This window comes from Vitis riparia, chromosome 13, assembly GCF_004353265.1.
Source record: "Vitis riparia cultivar Riparia Gloire de Montpellier isolate 1030 chromosome 13, EGFV_Vit.rip_1.0, whole genome shotgun sequence".
In the NCBI taxonomy this organism is placed as follows: Eukaryota; Viridiplantae; Streptophyta; class Magnoliopsida; order Vitales; family Vitaceae; genus Vitis; species Vitis riparia.
In genome coordinates this window covers 28,064,952-28,082,627 of record NC_048443.1, presented here as the reverse complement: position 1 = coordinate 28,082,627, position 17,676 = coordinate 28,064,952, and the positions used below count along the sequence as shown (strand labels likewise).

The 17,676-nt window shown below is 34.8% G+C and overlaps 3 protein-coding genes across 3 annotated transcripts; all 3 read left to right on the top strand.

The window, feature by feature from the left end:
• The first annotated feature begins 294 nt into the window (after positions 1-294).
• On the top strand, positions 295-6,785 carry LOC117929333 (5-amino-6-(5-phospho-D-ribitylamino)uracil phosphatase, chloroplastic). Its single transcript, XM_034849623.1, has 11 exons — positions 295-523; positions 619-735; positions 1,031-1,099; positions 1,198-1,302; positions 1,804-1,858; positions 2,825-2,898; positions 4,756-4,839; positions 4,940-5,080; positions 5,660-5,725; positions 6,108-6,217; positions 6,327-6,785. The coding sequence occupies exons 1-11, from the start codon at positions 431-433 to the stop codon at positions 6,493-6,495; spliced, it is 1,083 nt and encodes a 360-aa protein (XP_034705514.1). The 5' UTR covers positions 295-430; the 3' UTR covers positions 6,496-6,785.
• Positions 6,786-7,929: 1,144 nt separating this feature from the next.
• On the top strand, positions 7,930-12,357 carry LOC117929168 (uroporphyrinogen decarboxylase). Its single transcript, XM_034849395.1, has 6 exons — positions 7,930-8,158; positions 8,965-9,086; positions 9,583-9,693; positions 10,006-10,194; positions 10,975-11,100; positions 11,652-12,357. Exons 1-6 carry the CDS (start codon positions 8,044-8,046, stop codon positions 12,165-12,167), a joined length of 1,179 nt encoding a protein of 392 aa, XP_034705286.1. The 5' UTR covers positions 7,930-8,043; the 3' UTR covers positions 12,168-12,357.
• A 1,724-nt stretch (positions 12,358-14,081) lies between these two features.
• Positions 14,082-17,400, top strand: LOC117928659 (CBL-interacting protein kinase 2-like). The gene is made up of 2 exons (XM_034848615.1): positions 14,082-14,192; positions 15,445-17,400. Exon 2 carries the CDS (start codon positions 15,808-15,810, stop codon positions 17,200-17,202), a length of 1,395 nt encoding a protein of 464 aa, XP_034704506.1. The 5' UTR covers positions 14,082-14,192; positions 15,445-15,807; the 3' UTR covers positions 17,203-17,400.
• The last annotated feature ends 276 nt before the right edge of the window (positions 17,401-17,676 follow it).

Genomic DNA, 17,676 nt, shown 5'->3' with positions numbered 1-17,676 from the left:
AAAATAAAATATTTTATTTTAAATTCTAAGTAAAATCTACTTAATTTATTTATAAGAACTAATATTTCATAAAAACTGAAAAATGGAATTTTTTAGCTTCTTACGGTAATTGTTTTCTATTTGTGAAAATAGAAAAATGATAAATGCAAAAAATTTTACCTTAAAAATAATTCTATTTTTTTTTTCAAAATGTTAAAAATAATATTTAAGATTACGAGCTACTAAACGCAGCGTTTTAAGGCGAGGCGGTAGAGAAGAAACGAAGAAACGAAGTTCTTCGTTTTCTTCATCCTTATCCGAGTAAAAACGCAGCGTTTTGTCTTCCCTGCCTCAGAACGGAGAACTGGGTTTCGCCGTTTCAACCTCTCGGACAAACCGATAAAAAGCCCCTGAACTCAATTCACAGCTTCTCCTCCACTTGTGCTGGGAAATGGAGTCCAGTTTCAGAAGCTCGTATCTTCTCCCTCGGAGGCCTTCTCTTTTGCTTGGAGATTCACAGTGCCCAGCAAAGCTCAGATTATCGGTATGCCCCTTTTGATTTTTCTCCATGTTGATTTTTCCCTCTTATCTTTTTTTCTTTTCCAAATTTTCGTTGATTTTGTTGCTGATTATTTGCAGAAATTGAAGGGTTCGAACCTGGTGAATCGTCTGGTGATCAAGAACGCATGCGGGTTCGGGGAAAATGGGTCGGTTAATGGGTCTCCCATCACACCAAACAAGGTTTTCATGGAAGAGGTACTGCGTTTTCTCCTCCATTTAAGCTTCTTTTATATTGGGTGTCCCTAGTTTTTCTTTATTATCCCTGGGCTATCTTTTTATCTGTGTATTTCGTATCAAAACATGTAAAATCTTGAGTTATTGTTTGTGGGTTCTTGTTTGAATCGGTTCTATTTCAAGAGAACTTGATGAAATTGGTGGTGCTTGAGGGAGTAGGGTTTCTTGGTTTCAATATTTCTTCCCCTTTTTTGGGTGAGTGATTTTGATAAATGGTTGTTGTGGTGTTCATATGTATTTTTTTTTTCCTTTTCAGGCAATTGGAGCTGAATATGGAGAGGGTTTTGAGAGTTTCAGGCCAAATGGGCTACTAAAGGTTGATGTGGTAAGCCTTCATTTACATTAGAAGTCCGTTTTTGTTATTTCTTATAAATTTAGTTGTGTGGCAAAATACTTATGGGTGTTGATTCTTATGGTTAATAGGATTTTCTGAACAACAGATTGCAAGAAGGTTTCCTTAAAAGAATTCGTTATGCCATGAAACCCGATGAAGCATACGGCCTTATTTTCTCCTGGGACAATGTGGTGGTAAATTTATAGACTCTGGTCATCTGTTTCTATGTATCACACCATGCTGTCTTCACTATATTGTGTTCTATCTTACATGTTTTTCTAGCACTGAATGCAAATGGCAGTTACGGTAAAACCGGTTGCGATAAAAGTTTTAATCTCACATAGCATGTCTGATTTGTGAGGTTTATTAGTAGTTGGTGTCTTGCTTAAACCGGCATGATATTAAATTTCACTTCTTACTTTGTTATCTCATGAAAGATGAAGATGAGCTACATGCATGAAAAGTTACTTTATATTTCTCATATTTCCAGAACTATGAAAAGCAAAAACAATACTAAGATATTTTAGCAGAATAGGATTTGTGCAACTGAAACCAAAAAAGTTTAGATAAAATATTTGGATGATACACTGATTGTCTTTCACATTTATCAACTTCGTAGTATTTTATATTTTGAAAACTCATTATGTCATTTTTTCTTCACTTTCTCATTTAATGACAAAGATAATGTGTTTCAGGCAGATACTCGGTCTCTAAAGTTGAATGCTTGGAAACAGCTTGCGTCTGAAGAAGGTATCTAGCATTTTTTTTTTCTTTCAATGGCTTTTCCTTTTTATATTCTTAAAATATATAGGTTGAGTAATTTGCAAAACTTATCTTCCTCCTTGGGGAGTTCAAACCTGTGAGAGAGCCAATGTTAGTTATATTCAAAGTTTTCAGAAGAAAAAGGTAGCTGGATCTTTTTGAAATTTCTTTGATCATGAAGATTGTTACCACTTGCTGTTATAATTTCCTTCATATTATAGTAGACATGGAATATATCCACAACTTCGGTAATTGTATAAGCTGATCAACAATTACCAGCAAGGTCTCATGCACCATGATGTTATCTGGTTTACACTAACTGGTTTTTGCAAGCATATATGGCTTATGGATAAGGTGGTTGGTTCAACTCTGATGCTTGCAAACCTTAAAAATGATGTAAAACTTTAGTGGCTGATGGGTTCTTGCATCTCTTCACAAGTGTTTGAAAAAATACTGGCATACATATAAGTAATACATCCTTTATTGCTGGTTATTCGTAGAAACATTCTTTTCATTGCTAGATTATTCCTTTCATGTCATCATCTTATTGGAAAAAATGTTAACTTTTTATGTAGGCTCTGGTTTGAGCATTTTTGTAATCTGTTTGCGAATCTCTTAATTTAATCTCTGCAAAGGATAACTATACTGCACTCCATCATCTTCTTATCACATATACAATACATTTCATTTTGTTTTCTAGTGGTTAATGAAATATTTCAGACTTATAAATCTCAGAAGAGGTCAGAAGATCGTTACATGAAAGGGCATAATGATGAAGAATTTCATTAGCTTCAGAGTGCAGGAGTCTATGACATCTGTCCACAGATGCATACATTAATTTTCTTTTTCTATATCAAGTCAAATTTATTTTTGTCGCTTTCAGGAAAGATATATTGAACCGGAAATGTTTTGAGTACTTTGATGATTCATCCGTTACTTTTAATTCTTGTGTAGGAAAGGAAATTCCAGAAGATAGTGACGTGCAGAGATTGATGCTTTATGCAGGTGCTGATCATGTACTGCGTAAGGTTGGGGATTAGTGAATAGGAATTTCTTCTCAGCTACTGTTTACAATAATGACATAGTGTGTTGTTATTTTTCAGAGTAAATGTTTTCCTTAATGATTCCTTTTTTGATCCACTTGATTCCTAGAAGTTAAGACAAACAAAACGTATATTAAATAATAGCTTGGGATGGGAGAGGCTCTTGTTAGATCCTGGATTTTTATTTTTATTTTTTTATTTTAAAATTTTTTGGTTCCTTACAATTTTTAAGCAATTGATAGGAGCATCAGGGATATTATTTTTCTTTTTTGTCTTTTTTGCCTTTGACAAAGCAGGGATCTTGTCAAATTTGAAAAAATAAATCTTAAAAAAAAATATATATCAGCTAGAAAATCTGTTTAAAAAGTTTTTTCTTATTAGTATTACGATATTGATATTCCTTTATTTATATTTGGTAATTTTTGTTCTAATAATTCTATGAAAAGACCTTGAGAAATATGAAACTATTTATTGCTATATTGTAGTACCATCTTTCCCTTCAGCAACATCTATGCAAGAACTGTAAACTCAATTCTGGGAACTCCTTATGAGAAGGGGGGATCAGCTGATGACATTATTTTCATTTCTTTCTATGGTTACGCACTTCTTTTTCTTATCAAGAAAAATGCTCATGGGCTTTTTGTCTACAAAATAATTTAATTTTTCCAAATTATATGTGGTATCTTATAACAAGCTTACAGATGGTTTAATTGAATATGTGCATTCATCATATTAATCATAAAGAACATTCCTGATAAAGAACAAAGTATTGAGTTCACTTGTCATGATTTAAAAACATCCCTTTTCCTTGTTTAGTACAAACATGATCATTAAAGAGAGACAATGAGAGAGATTTGGCATGATGAACCCACCATTGCAGTTTCACACAAAAGTTATGTTGCATACATTTTAAAGCATGTAAAGCATCCATGTTGGCAATTACATGATTAGATTTTGGGTATAGAGTATGTGTCTGCATGCCCATTAGTTGATTAACTATCCATTGTAAATAACCTTGAACCCACATAAGACATTCTATCTTAGTTATACACTTCAATTTGGTCTGGTATAGAATGGGAAAAAATGGAAATTAGGTCACTTCACTGGATCCTCGTCCAAAAACCTGAAGAAAACAAATTTATCACCTGACACTTCTACCCAATCCATGTAACAATCCAAAAGTGTGCAAGTTTGGACAGTAAGGAAAAGGCATCTCAAATTAAAGTCTTCTTTACTTTACTAATATAACCTATTTGCTTAATACGCCAAGGACACCAAGTGTCAAACGTGAATCCCTTTCTATTTTAATTTGCAACACTGTTAAATAGGAGAAAAAGAAAGAGAGAACCCTCCCCTTAGCTTTCCTTTCCATTGATTCTTTTCTTTTCCTTTCTGATCCCGTGTGCCCGGCATAGTGTGAAGGAAGTTTGACTCATTGATTTAAGGATAGTTTGTGGGATTGTGTTGGTACCATGAGGCAAGGGATCTTCTGCTTCCTCTTCTTTCTTTTCTAATGTGATACGGGAGTTATGCTAAAGTTTGATAATTTTTGGAGTTCATATCAAGTGTACTTGATCAGATTATTTGAGTTTTTTGTACAATTATAAAAATTGTCATATTGAAAATACTGCTGAACTGGTGCATGAAGGGATAATCGTGAGGCATGTTTGTGTGTTTCTGTAGAAAATGATCTCATGTGGTTCTTCATTCTTTTGGGAAAATGGTCTCCTGTGCTTTGATTCTTTACCTTGATTGCAAGATGTTTTGATCTTGTTCTCTACTGATCATCGCTTCTCTTTACCTGACCACCGGCATACCTTACATGTTTCCAAAATCTTGCAGCTTTTGCTCTGGGAGACATCAGAAAGTGAATTAGATAGATTGAAGTCAAGGCTTTCACAATTATATTATGATAATCTTCTCAAAGTGAGAGCTTGCTTCATTGATCCTTGTTTGTTATTTTGTTGATTTTATTGAGCTAATTAATAATGCTTCTTCTTTCTTTTTTCTTCCTCTCTTCATTCAGCTTAGAAAACCTGTTGAGGGGTTAGAAGAATGGCTGGATGCAGTATCTACATCTCGCATCCCTTGTGCAGTTGTTTCAAGTCTTGATCGGAAAAACATGGTTGAAGCCCTAGAAGGGATGGGAATCAAAAAATATTTCCAGGTTGATTTTTTTTCTTTTTTTTTTCTTTTTTTCTTTTTTTAAGAGTAGGCACATCTTTTTCCCGGTAGAATAACTGTGACACTACAAGCTGGAGTAGATACAGCCTGGCAGAATGTTCAATTTAATGTGCCTTTGTGAGATCCTAATGATAAACTCAACCTGAAATGTGGATTCTATTTTGCGACTATCCAACCTGATCGCTGATGATCATGTTTCAACTTCCCTTTTTTTTTTTTTTTATCTCTCGTTCAATTCAATGTGATTTTGTCACTGTTTGGAATCTTTTTTCAATCTCAAATCCAGTGAATTGTATGCTTTTAAGTACATCAAATGTATTAGACCTATGAGAAAAATTCAATCTGGAACATGGCCATTTGTTGCACTATAATCTCGAAAAATAGATGCATAAAAGGAGAATGCAACAAAAATTTGATCTGTCAGCTGAACAGATGGCCTTGGAGATGTTATAGATGGTACCAATTATGATTCCCATAAGGTTTACACATGGACTTCTATTCTCTCCGATGAATGCCCATGTGAAATTGCTCTTAGTTGACGGTTGTCTTGTTGGAGTTGCAGGCAATTGTGACAGAGGAAGACGGCATGGAATCGATGGCTCATCGATTGCTTTCTGCAGCTATGAAGGTATGGTTTCAAACACTTCCAGAATCACTATCATACATATCACTTGCTAGGTTGGAGTTTCTAGGGGGATGTACCAGAAACAGAGGATCAATCCTGCTTTCATTAGGTTGGAGATTTAAGTGAATGGACCCTTATGCCTTGTCTAACCCACTGCCACCTCCTTTTGGATTTAGTTATATTGAACTTCATTCCCACAGTATAGATTAAGAAGCCAATTGGTTCACTTGCTTGAGAAAATCAGTTTTCCCTATAACATCACTTTGTAAGTTCAAAATCCTTGGGCATGACAAGGAAAATTAGAAGATATGTGAGCTCAAGGTTCCCCTTGTGGTTGTTTGGGTTTGTGCAATTGTTTTCACCCACTTGCTTAAATTTCATGCAGCTGGATCGGAAGCCATCCAAGTGTGTAGTGTTTGAGGATGATCCTAGAGGAGTAACTGCTGCTCACAACTGTACAATGATGGCTGTGGCATTAATCGGGGCTTACCCTGCGTGAGTATTCCCTCATTTATCTATCAGGGCGATTTCCTGCAGGAATAGAATCATTCCAATTTATGGGGAGTTGGAACTTTAATGTAGATTAATGTTGGGACTTTTGCAGGTATGATCTGGAGCAGGCTGATCTTGCAGTAGGTAGCTTTAACGAGCTTTCTGTGATCAATCTCCGAAGATTATTCGCCCACAGGGGATCCGATTTCATGGACTTGCAAAAGCAGATTGTAGAGAAAGCCCCTCCCAGAAGAAGGATTACTACTGACACCATTTTCTGATTCATTTCCAACAACACAGACACAACCCCCACAGCACATACACAAGTCTCTGCTTGTGATTAACCTGCACATGATCTTCCCTTTTTGGTTCATTTCTTTTTTGTTTTTTTGGTTTCGTGTTACTGACATCATCTTTTTTGGTAGAATGAGTTGAATTCAAGTGTTAGTTATTTGACCAAAGCCCCCATTTCAATTCTGCAATCCAAATGCCAACCCATATATTATTCTCCGGTTTGCTGTAGCAAATGGTGGTCTTTTCAGTTACGAGGCAATTATTTATCTTTGTTCCATTTCTGATAGGATGAGCCTAGAATAAATATAAGTGGATTAGAGGCAAGTTTGATTTTTTTTTTTCTTTTCATAATCCAAATTGGATTCAAGTATCCGAATTATATATGTAATTAATAAAATTGATTTAATCTAGTGTTTGTTTGGATATATTTCATGCTTTGAAAAACAATTTTTTAGAATATTTTTTAAAAATTGTTTGGTATGTTTGTAGAAGATAAGTTTATTTGAGAGTATGAAATGTTCTTAATCTGTTTTTTATATTTTTAAATATAATTTAAAAATAATTTTTATTTATAATCCTTTATTTTTAATTATTATCTATATTTGTATAATTATTTTTTAAAACATCCTTGAAACCACTTTTTAAAATTAAAAAATTGTTTTTTGGTTTATGGTTATTAAACCCATTTGTTGTTTTTTTTTTTTTTTTTAAATAGTAAGAGTTCTGTTTGATAATTGTTTTCAAAAATAGTTTTTGAGAATGATTTTTAAAATCAGTCTAATATTTTACCGGATAAAAGTTTATTTGAGAACTTAAAATATTTTTAACTTATTTTTAATATTTTTAAAAATAAATTTTATATTTGATAAATTATTTTATTTACTTATATAATTATTTTTTATAACCGCCTCTAGAAAATAAGAAAAAATAATACAAAACAATTAAAAAATACTTTTAAAAAATATCATATTTTATATTCATAAGAACATAAAATAGAAAATAATTTTTAATTATTAAACATGTTTTCTTATTTTTTTATTTTAAAAAATAAAAAATTGTTCTTCTTGTCAAACACGTTCTAAAGAAATATTTTAACCATAGCGTGTCTCATGTACAACATGTGCGGTCAAGTGGACAAATCCATCCTCAAAGTGAATGGGGTGAACTCTCTTAACATAAAACATTTTTTAAGGTGAAAACATTTTTATAAATCATATGTTTCTAAAACAACTTGAAAACTTGTTTTACAAATAATAGAAAAAAGTGTATAATATAATTTCAAGGAAGGAAAAAAAAAAAATTAATGGAATCAAATTCTGAAAATGCCACAGAGGTGGGACCAAACAGACCTTTTGTTTAGTGTTGACATGGCACCACTGTGGCAGGGTGGATATGGGGAACCATGCACCCATCCTAGATTTTCCCTTATCTTTTTATCTTTCCAGGAAAATGAAATCCAGAGACTCTGAGAATTGAGAAATGCGAATTGGAACTTTGAAACCCCAACCAGTTCAGGGTTAAACTCGTAGCCAAACATGTCGTGCATCTACAGCAGCTCAATCTCTTCCTTCTCTGCTCTCTCCACTTCCCTCAGATCGAGGTCTCCTTCTCCTTCAAATTCAAAGCCCAGGATTTACTGTGCCCTTGGAGGTATTGAATTTTCTGTCATCTTTGGAATTTTCAATTTTTTTCTTGACGGTTTGTTTGCTTGCTGAGAAAATGGGGGAAAAGGAAAGGAAGTGTAATGCTGACTGCTTTATTTTTGTCGTCTGAGCGTAATTCTGCTGTTTCGCTCAGTTGTGGTGAATCTTTCTTCGTTTTGACAACCAAAGCAGCATTACATTTGAGATTTTTATTTTACATTTTTGTTTTTTAGTTTTCCAACATTTTTCTCGGTGATCAAACGGAATGGAGCTTTTTCAATTAGGTTTTTAGAGTACTCTTTGATGACTTTTGGTGGTTTAATGGAGTTGCTTGTGCTTCACGGAAGACCAAAGTATGGTTGGATAAGAATTCAGCTAATGTTATGTGGAATTTTCAACTATTTAGCTTGTTGATCTCGTAATTTCAACCAATAGCCCTGACCATGATTTCATTTTCCAAGCAACATAACTGAAGATGAGTCGTTGGTTTGAATCAGAAGGAAAAAAAAAAAAAAAAAAATCTTATCAGGATTTAATTTTTCTCAATCATCCCTTTGCTCTGCCTAAGCTAAAAGACTTTGAGGGCTGCATTGAAAAGGAGTGTAATGGTGGTTGTGTGTGAGGTTTGAATAATTATTGAATCATTTGCGATCAACTTTGAGATTTTTTATTCTAACTACCCAGCTACCTGATGAAACTTCCGCCTTAAGGCTATGCATTTGGCTTCATTTTGGGAAATTGCAGAAGCTTCTAGTTCAATGAATTGTCCTTCGTTTGCTGCAGTTTTTTCTTACTTTTGAGTTTCCCATCCAGGGACTGTGGCAGAACCAATAATTATTAATGCTACTGAACCCCTCTTGCTTACTGCTGTTCGAGGTGAAGATGTTGAAAGACCCCCAGTTTGGCTTATGAGGCAAGCAGGGAGGTACATGAAGGCAGGTTTATGCATCTATGTTTTAACACTACATGTTGTACATCTGTTCTATGTTTCAATGAGTTTATCATGATTTTCAGCTGGCAAAATATTATTTCAAAATGAAATCAAGTTATACACAAAGGTTGGATCATATTATTGGTGTCATTTTGTATAAATTTACCTTTCACCTCTTTTCACTTTCAAATCCTCCTTTTCTTTAGTGGTCTGTTGCACTAATTTGGAAGATACTGTTTTCTTGAGCATGACAATGTGGGCATCTTTTCAAGATATTCTGAACTCAAACCTACCCAAGGAAAGTTAACTATTATGCCTTGCTAAAATTTGCGTCTTCAAATTTTACTCCATAACTAGACACCTGAAATCAATCTCATTCTTCCTCCTGTGGAAGAGGGTTCCTATTAGCAATTTGCTTTTTGGTTGCATGCCCTATTTCACAAATATGCGCTTATGCTGATTTTAGTTTGGATCTCATTATTGAGTCTTTCTTATTGCAGAGTTACCAAATCATATGTGAGAAGTATCCTTCATTTCGTGAAAGATCAGAAAATGTTGATCTTGTTGTGGAAATTTCTCTGCAGCCATGGAAAGTTTTTAAACCTGATGGGGTAAGACATCTTGCTAGGATTCATTCTTATATTTTGACTTGTGGGAGCTTCATGTTGTGATTTGTATGTCTAACTCCATGTTCCTCGTATTTATAGTCATTTAAAAAAATAAATATTAGAAAGAACTTTATAGTCATATTAAACAACAAATATTAGAAAGAACATCCTTCTGCAGTGCATATCTGTCAGCAAGCTGAGTATGAGCTCAGTATGTGGACAACAAATTTACCATGATTTTATTTCCTGTTACTTCTATGAGCCTTTTGTTTGCTATCTCTTTTCTGATTTCTGTCATATTGATCAATTTGGCAGGTTATTTTATTCTCAGACATCCTTACCCCTCTTTCGGGGATGAACATACCTTTTGACATCATAAAAGGTAAAGGTCCTGTCATATTCAATCCTTTGCGCACAGCTGATGATGTTGAACAAGTAAGAGAATTTGTTCCTGAGGATTCAGTTCCATATGTTGGGGAAGCATTGACAATCTTGAGAAAAGAGGTTTTGCTTGCACGTCTCCTCTTTAATTTTCTGTCTTGAATTTCTTTTCTTGTTCATTTATCCTATTCCCTCTTTTGTGAACCTCCTAGTTTGATCAAATCTAACGTGGTCAGATATTGTTGGTCCTTTTTTATATGACTCGAAGTATTCAAACTTCTTAGGCTGAAGCCATGAATGGATTGTACAAACTTTGAAAAGGACTCCTGACCTTCCTCTTCTGTACAGTATATGGATTCCAAACAATAGGATCAAACTTGCTTTCAGTCAACCATCTGAATAGAAGACATAGAGGATGCTTCATATGGTGCATGAGGAAACTTAAAATCTTGAGAAGAAAGGAACCTGACCTTTCTCACATAATTATCGTTTTATCAACCTTCATTTATTCTTTGCCAAACTGTGTGAGAATCCCTTACATGCTTCTAATCTCAACAAGTATGTTTCACTTTCAGTTTACACTACATGAATGCAGGTAAGACAAACCGATCTTGCCATGTACATTTATGTGCCTAAATAGTAACAACCTTTTTTAATCAGATGAATCGTAACCATCTTCATAACTCACTTGACCTTAACACCTTTGGCTTGCTTCATTTCTCACTGTCCAGTGTAATGTTTCTATGATTGAGATAATATTTTACATCTCAAATTTGCAAATTTGAAGTTATTATCTTAGAAACTTTGATGAAACTTGAGATTTTATTCGTGCATCTGATGTTTTTATACCTTGCCCTAGTATTTAGACTTGGGATGTGTTCACTCATAACTTTACTCTGTCAGGTGGATAATGCAGCAGCAGTGCTGGGTTTTGTTGGGGCCCCCTTTACTCTGGCATCATATGTGGTTGAAGGTGGTTCATCAAAGCATTTCTCCAAAATAAAGAGACTAGCTTTCTCTCAACCCAAGGTAATGCAGAACTATGTGTCTCTAGCTTTATGGGACCTATCAATTGTACAAGATTCTGGAAATAGATTCTAGAGAACCAACCTACACACTTAGCCTCGGTCTTTTACTTCAGAGTTAGCAAGTGAGAATTTATTTTGATAAATTGGTTATCATCTTGAAAATTTGATCATCTCATCTCTGAACACCTTTGTGTAACCATACATTGTAAGAGTTCCTGAAATATATATGTCATAGTTAAGTCTTAAGATACATTGGGAGCCTGCAGTTGTTTCAAAATTCCAATCTGGATGGTCCGATATGTTCCCTCAAGTTTAACGGGTGGGAGTCCATAGTTATATGTTCTATGTGCAAAGATTACTGCTGAAATGTGATTAGGGTAGCAGTGTGAATCCTAGATTATATGTTATTTTCTTTTCGACTGTATAGGGAATATGTTGAATCATGGACGAAACGAACCTCTGTGAGATGATCAGATTCAGACATGATTTGCCATTCCTTCTGCCTTCCTCTCAATGATACCACATTTTACAAGCCTTGCAATATTCTTGCAGGTTCTCCATGCACTCCTTCAGAAATTCACAACCTCCATGGCAAAGTACATCCAGTACCAAGCTGACAATGGAGCTCAAGCTGTTCAGATCTTCGATTCATGGGCAACGGAACTTAGCCCAGTAGACTTTGAGGAGTTCAGCCTGCCTTACTTAAAGCAGATTGTGGATTCTGTGAAACAAACCCATCCAAATCTCCCTCTAATTCTCTACGCAAGCGGGTCTGGGGGTTTGCTCGAGAGGCTACCTTTGACGGGTGTTGATGTAGTGAGCTTGGATTGGACAGTTGACATGGCTGAAGGCCGGCGGAGACTGGGAACCGATGTGGCCGTTCAGGGCAATATAGATCCGGGCGTTCTATTTGGTTCAAAAGAGTTCATCACCAACCGGATAAACGACACAGTGAGGAAAGCTGGTAAAGGGAAACACATTTTGAATCTTGGCCATGGAATTGTGGTAGGTACACCAGAAGAGAATGTTGCTCATTTCTTTGAAGTAGCTAGAGGAATCAGATACTAAGACCCAGATCCAGGTTTTTTTCCTTTGATGCTGAATTGAATTTCATGTACTATTGGTTTTGTTTAACCTCTTGTTTCAATTGTTGTACTACTTTAGAGGGCTGCTTCAAAGTAGAGAAAGAATACTAAATGCGATTCTGTAGACAGGTCTATCTTCTTACCCTTATTTTATTTTATCTTCTTTTCTGTCCTGGGAATGTGATTTATTCTTCGCTACTTTCAAATTTTATAATTTTTTAGGGTGTCAGTTTTGTCACGATAATAAATTTTACAATTTTTATTATAAATATATTTTTTTATATAAAAATTATGTGTAAAAAATAGAAAATGGAAAATGGAAAAAAAAAACCGGTCTTATTGTAATTCTTGAGTTTGGGTTAGACTTAATTGTCCATGTCATAATCGCATCAGTCCTTATAACCCATTTAATAACTTGTCATGTTGATATACGTTTATGTCTCATTTAATACCTATGGGTTTATTGATTTTAAATATTTAAAAATTAAAATATTTTTAAAATTATAAATATTTTATAGGTAAAAAATTATTTTAAATAATTCATTCAAGTAAAATTTTATATATTTTATTATAAAGATTAAAAATATTTTATAATTTAAATATTAAATAGTATTATAAATAAGAATAATTTTGAATAGAGTACAAAATTTTTAAGAAATTTTGCATTTTAAGTGTATAATATCTTAATAAAGAAAATAAAACTGTCTTATTTTATCCAGATCCTTCCTAATCCTATCTGTTTATTTATTATTTTCTTAAAAGAAATTAAAAAAAAAAAAAAAACATGGGCCAAATGCATTAAAAAAAACCATGGGCCAAGGGGAATTTTTGAAAATAAAATAAAAATAATAACAAAATGGGATAAGGACATCTCACCATTGGGACCCACCTCTGCCTACCCCAAAACGATAGACTGGTAAAATAAAATAATAAAATAAATATTACGATTTTTTAGGGCTCCCGTGGTCCTTGGTGTCAGCTTGCGGACGCGTGGCATCCATCTCTCAACAGAAGTAGGTTTGTTGGGGGTTCAGCTGATGTGGGCCCCACTGGGCGCTCAAGGTTCTTTTCCTGGGCTCTCATGGTGGTCCACTTTTTTTATTCATTTAACACCGCCCAAAATAGCGTGCAATCGGGTGGAGGCGGTCTCACCGTAACTTACGGTAGGCAAAATATAAAATAAAATATCACAAATTTTTAATTGATGATTTTAAGAAAGATTATTCAGGCCAGAATGCCAAAATAATCCTTATTTAACTTTTCAAAAATATCTTTTATTTTTTTAAGAAAAAAAAATTTCCTATAAAATCTTAAAAGTTTTTGTAAAGTATATTTTTGTTGAAAAAATATTTTGTATTTCCTTTTTCTAATTTTCAGTTATTTAATGAAGTCATATTTTTTTTTACAATAAGAGTTTGTTTAATTATGTAATTTAAAAATAGTTTTTTATTTTAAAAATTCTTAATATTATTTAACATTGATAACTATTTTTAAAAATAAAATAAAAAACAATTTTTAGATAATAAAGAGTCTTTTCCAATATAAACTCACTAGATTCATTTGATCATATTTTTTAAAACTTGTTTTTAAAAACAAATTTTAAAATACATGTTCAATGAACCTTAAATTGTTAAAATATGATTTTAATATATTTTATGATAAGAATGACAAAACAAACTTGTTTTAAAATAAAATAATTCGGTAGTCAAAATAGTTCAATTTTGGATGCATTTAAATTAGGGCTCTTCGAGAAGTCTTTGCCGTTATACGGATATAAATACAAAGTAGTGGTGGGTGGGAACATTTTAGCCAGCTGTCGCGATTCATTGGCAGAGGAAGCCGGGTGCAGTGTCTACAAATGTCTTCGATCACAGAGGACATACTCTCGACGACACCACCACCCCAATTATAATCTCGTTCAGTGATTCAGTGTACATCTCTTATTTCGCTTCGTCTTTCCTCTCTCTTCTCCAACGGTTCGATCCGGCTCAGCTTCCTCTCTTCGAAGGTAATCTACTTCCGCCATTTCCTCTGATTTCGATCTTCTTCTCCTTTTTCTCTGTAACATTTTGTTGATAACTCAATGATCTGTTCGATTGTTTCTTTTTTTTGGAAAATTTGCTTTTGGAACCAGTTTGTTCTGTGAATTCGTGTTTGTGCTCTGTTCTTTTATTTTTGTTTGGAGTTTATTGGTGATGATTTGTTGCATAAGCATTTGAATTTTAGTTTTGTGACATTCTGCGGCTGAATTTGGACCATTTTTTTTAATAGTATGTGTTTGGAATTGTAAATCTGGACCTTGATCTGCTTGTTTGGTTCGTTTCTCTTGAAAGGAGTTTTATGGAATTGGTTTTAGGAAACAGAAAGAGAAAACATCAAGGCCAATTTCGTGGTTTTCGTCTAGTTTGCCTCTCTGTAATTTGTTGGTTGTGCTTGAAAAAGAATTGTTTTTGGAAAACAAGTAGACAGATGAGATTTTGAGATGTTTTTTGATTAGTTTTAAGAGCATTTTTCGGTTGGTCCAGCCCTACCCCGATTATTGTTGCTAGTATATTTTGAAATTAGTTACTTCCATTTTGGGGAGGAAATCGGCCTGTTAGAAAATTCTGTTGTGTTATTCATTACTTTACTACAGGGTCTGGAACATGCACATGCAAGCTCAAACGGAGATAATATTATCTTATTTGCCATTATATTTAATTTAGGGCCATGTAGATTCAATCCTATGTGGTCCTGGAACATGCACAGGAATATTTCTGCATATACATGGATATGCACCATAATTTGATCTTCAGGAGTTTTTATGTCTCATGTCATATAAAGAGTGTGTCCACATCCACAATTGATATATAAATTTGCCATTTTTGGAAATATATGTTTAACAATTATTTGTAATACTAAAGTATCTTGTTCTTATATCACTGTTTGATTTCTTCTTAGATTGTAGAATATTTAAACAACATGTTAATTTCTGAACTTTCATTGGCTGTTTGCATGGGGGTTTTGTAACATAGGCTTCCCAGAAAAGTTTTTCTGTAACTGGTTGACTAAACGGTAAAAAGTGTAGAGAGAAAGCAATTATTGGGTTGGGCATCTTATTGAACTTCCTTTCTTGTTTTCTATTATTCACTGAATCATGATTCCAATATTTGTTTCTCTCTTTCAAACATATGCATTGATTTTTTGTTCATTTGTTCGGATTCATCTCCCATTAATGATTTGCTAATTGACTTACTTTTTGCTTGTCTCTTGATCTTTAGTGCAAAAGCTCAACACTTCCCCTTTTATATTGGCCTGCATCATTGAATGCAAAAACCAGGGAATGCAGAAAGATGTGTGTGAATGTTGGGAATTGCTGCTCTGAAGCCCATGAGATCCTATCTCCCTTGGGGCATCCGTTGTTCATCCTTGATGAGGTTGGCCACGCATCACAGAGCACATTTGAGCTACATGCCCGAATGCACATTGAAACCACAAGTTGTAGCATCTCTCTCGTGTTGAATCGTGACCTTGTTGAAGACGGTTGAATTTCTAGATTTTAATTACTCCTTCCTCGTGAATAACATATTTCATACTAGAAGGAGAACATATTAAGCACAGTGTCTTAGATTTTATAATTTAGAATGGAAAATAAGGGGAATGTGCTGATGCAAAGGTATGAAGTCGGGAGATTACTAGGCCAAGGAAACTTTGCTAAGGTTTACTATGGAAGGGATCTAAAAAGTGGCCAGAGTGTAGCCATTAAGGTGATTGACAAAGAAAAGATTTTTAAAGTGGGGCTAATTGATCAGACCAAGAGGGAGATATCTGTTATGAAGCTTGTAAAACACCCTAATGTCATTCAGTTTTACGAGGTCATGGCCACCAAAACCAAGATTTACTTTGTTATGGAATATGCCAAAGGTGGTGAGCTGTTTAACAAGGTAGCCAAAGGAAGGCTCACAGAGGATTTTGCAAGGAATTATTTTCAACAGTTGATCAGTGCTGTTGACTTTTGCCACAGCAGAGGTGTTTATCACCGGGATTTGAAACCAGAAAACCTATTGCTGGACGAGAATGGAGTTCTGAAGGTGACAGATTTTGGGTTGAGTGCCCTTGCAGAATCAAAGCATCAAGATGGATTACTCCACACAACTTGTGGAACCCCTGCTTATGTAGCGCCAGAAGTGATAAATAGAAAAGGGTATGATGGGGCCAAAGCTGACATCTGGTCTTGTGGGGTGATCTTATTTGTTCTTCTGGCTGGGTATCTCCCATTCCATGATTCAAATCTAATGGAGATGTATAGGAAGATAGGCAAGGCAGATTATAAGTGCCCCAATTGGTTCCCATCTGAAGTGCGCAGGTTGCTGTCAAAAATCCTTGACCCAAACCCTAATACTAGGATTTCCATTGCAAAAATAATGGTAAATCCCTGGTTTAGGAGAGGGTTCATCCCCAAGCCTTTGAAAACTAAAACAGAAGTCAAGGATTTAGATCCACTGGGCACAGATACAGTTTTTGGCCCTTGTGAGAATAACAGTGCTGCTGCCGGAGAGATGAAAGAGTTGTCGAAAACTACCCAGCCTACCAATTTGAATGCATTTGATATCATCTCTCTTTCTACGGGGTTTGACTTGTCTGGTTTGTTTGCAACCCATGACCAAAAGAAAGAAGTACAATTTACATCCAGGCAGCCCGCCACAGCTATCATATCTAAACTGGAGGAGATTGCTAGGCGCCTAAGACTGAAAATTAAAAAGAAGGATGGAGGATTGTTGAAATTGGAGGGATCAGTGGAAGGTAGAAAGGGGCCGTTGTCCATTGATGCTGAAATATTTGAGTTTACTTCGTCTTTTCATTTGGTGGAAATGAAGAAGTCCAGTGGTGATACTCTGGAATATCAGAAGATACTGAGACAGGAGATAAGACCAGCACTCAAGGACATTGTTTGGGCTTGGCAAGGTGAGCAGCAACAGCAGCAACAACAACAACAACAACAAGAACCATATCAAGAACTGCAGGTTCATTCTTCTTGAGTGTAGCCGTTATAAGTTTTCCTATATTTTTTGAGGTGTCTTTTCTTTATTTGTAAATTGCTTGGTGTGTAATGACTGTGGCAGTCATATTACAATCTATGTGAACATGTTTAGCATGTGTGCTTGAAGGCTAAATGTTATTGGACGTAGTCAACTGTGAGGTTCCTCACTGGCTTTTATCAATGTTTTCTTCTTATATGGCTTGTTTCTTTGTAACAATTTTGCATCAGTGCTTTGTTAGTTTAGGTTTTTTTCCCCCTAAACTCAAACCTGGAACCTCCCACAACCTCATCCCAATCCCTTGCCACTTGAGCTGGGCTTCAAGGCCACCTTTGTTTTTTCTTCCATTATGGCCGATGACTGGTATAGGAAACTCCTCTGTACCTCGATTAGGAGCCTCACATCTTACTCATATCAACCTTCTTATCCTTAAAGTTAGCACATAGTAGGTCTCAAAGCTGCCACAACGTCCAA

Coding starts and splice junctions, on each gene's coding strand:
- LOC117929333 (XM_034849623.1), top strand. CDS start 431: ATGGAGTCCAGTTTCAGAAGCTCGTATCTTCTCCCTCGGAGGCCTTCT. Junction 1,859..2,824: donor ACAGCTTGCGTCTGAAGAAG/GTATCTAGCATT, acceptor ATTCTTGTGTAG/GAAAGGAAATTCCAGAAGAT. Junction 4,840..4,939: donor ATTATGATAATCTTCTCAAA/GTGAGAGCTTGC, acceptor CTCTTCATTCAG/CTTAGAAAACCTGTTGAGGG.
- LOC117929168 (XM_034849395.1), top strand. CDS start 8,044: ATGTCGTGCATCTACAGCAGCTCAATCTCTTCCTTCTCTGCTCTCTCC. Junction 8,159..8,964: donor GATTTACTGTGCCCTTGGAG/GTATTGAATTTT, acceptor TTTCCCATCCAG/GGACTGTGGCAGAACCAATA. Junction 11,101..11,651: donor TAGCTTTCTCTCAACCCAAG/GTAATGCAGAAC, acceptor ATATTCTTGCAG/GTTCTCCATGCACTCCTTCA.
- LOC117928659 (XM_034848615.1), top strand. CDS start 15,808: ATGGAAAATAAGGGGAATGTGCTGATGCAAAGGTATGAAGTCGGGAGA.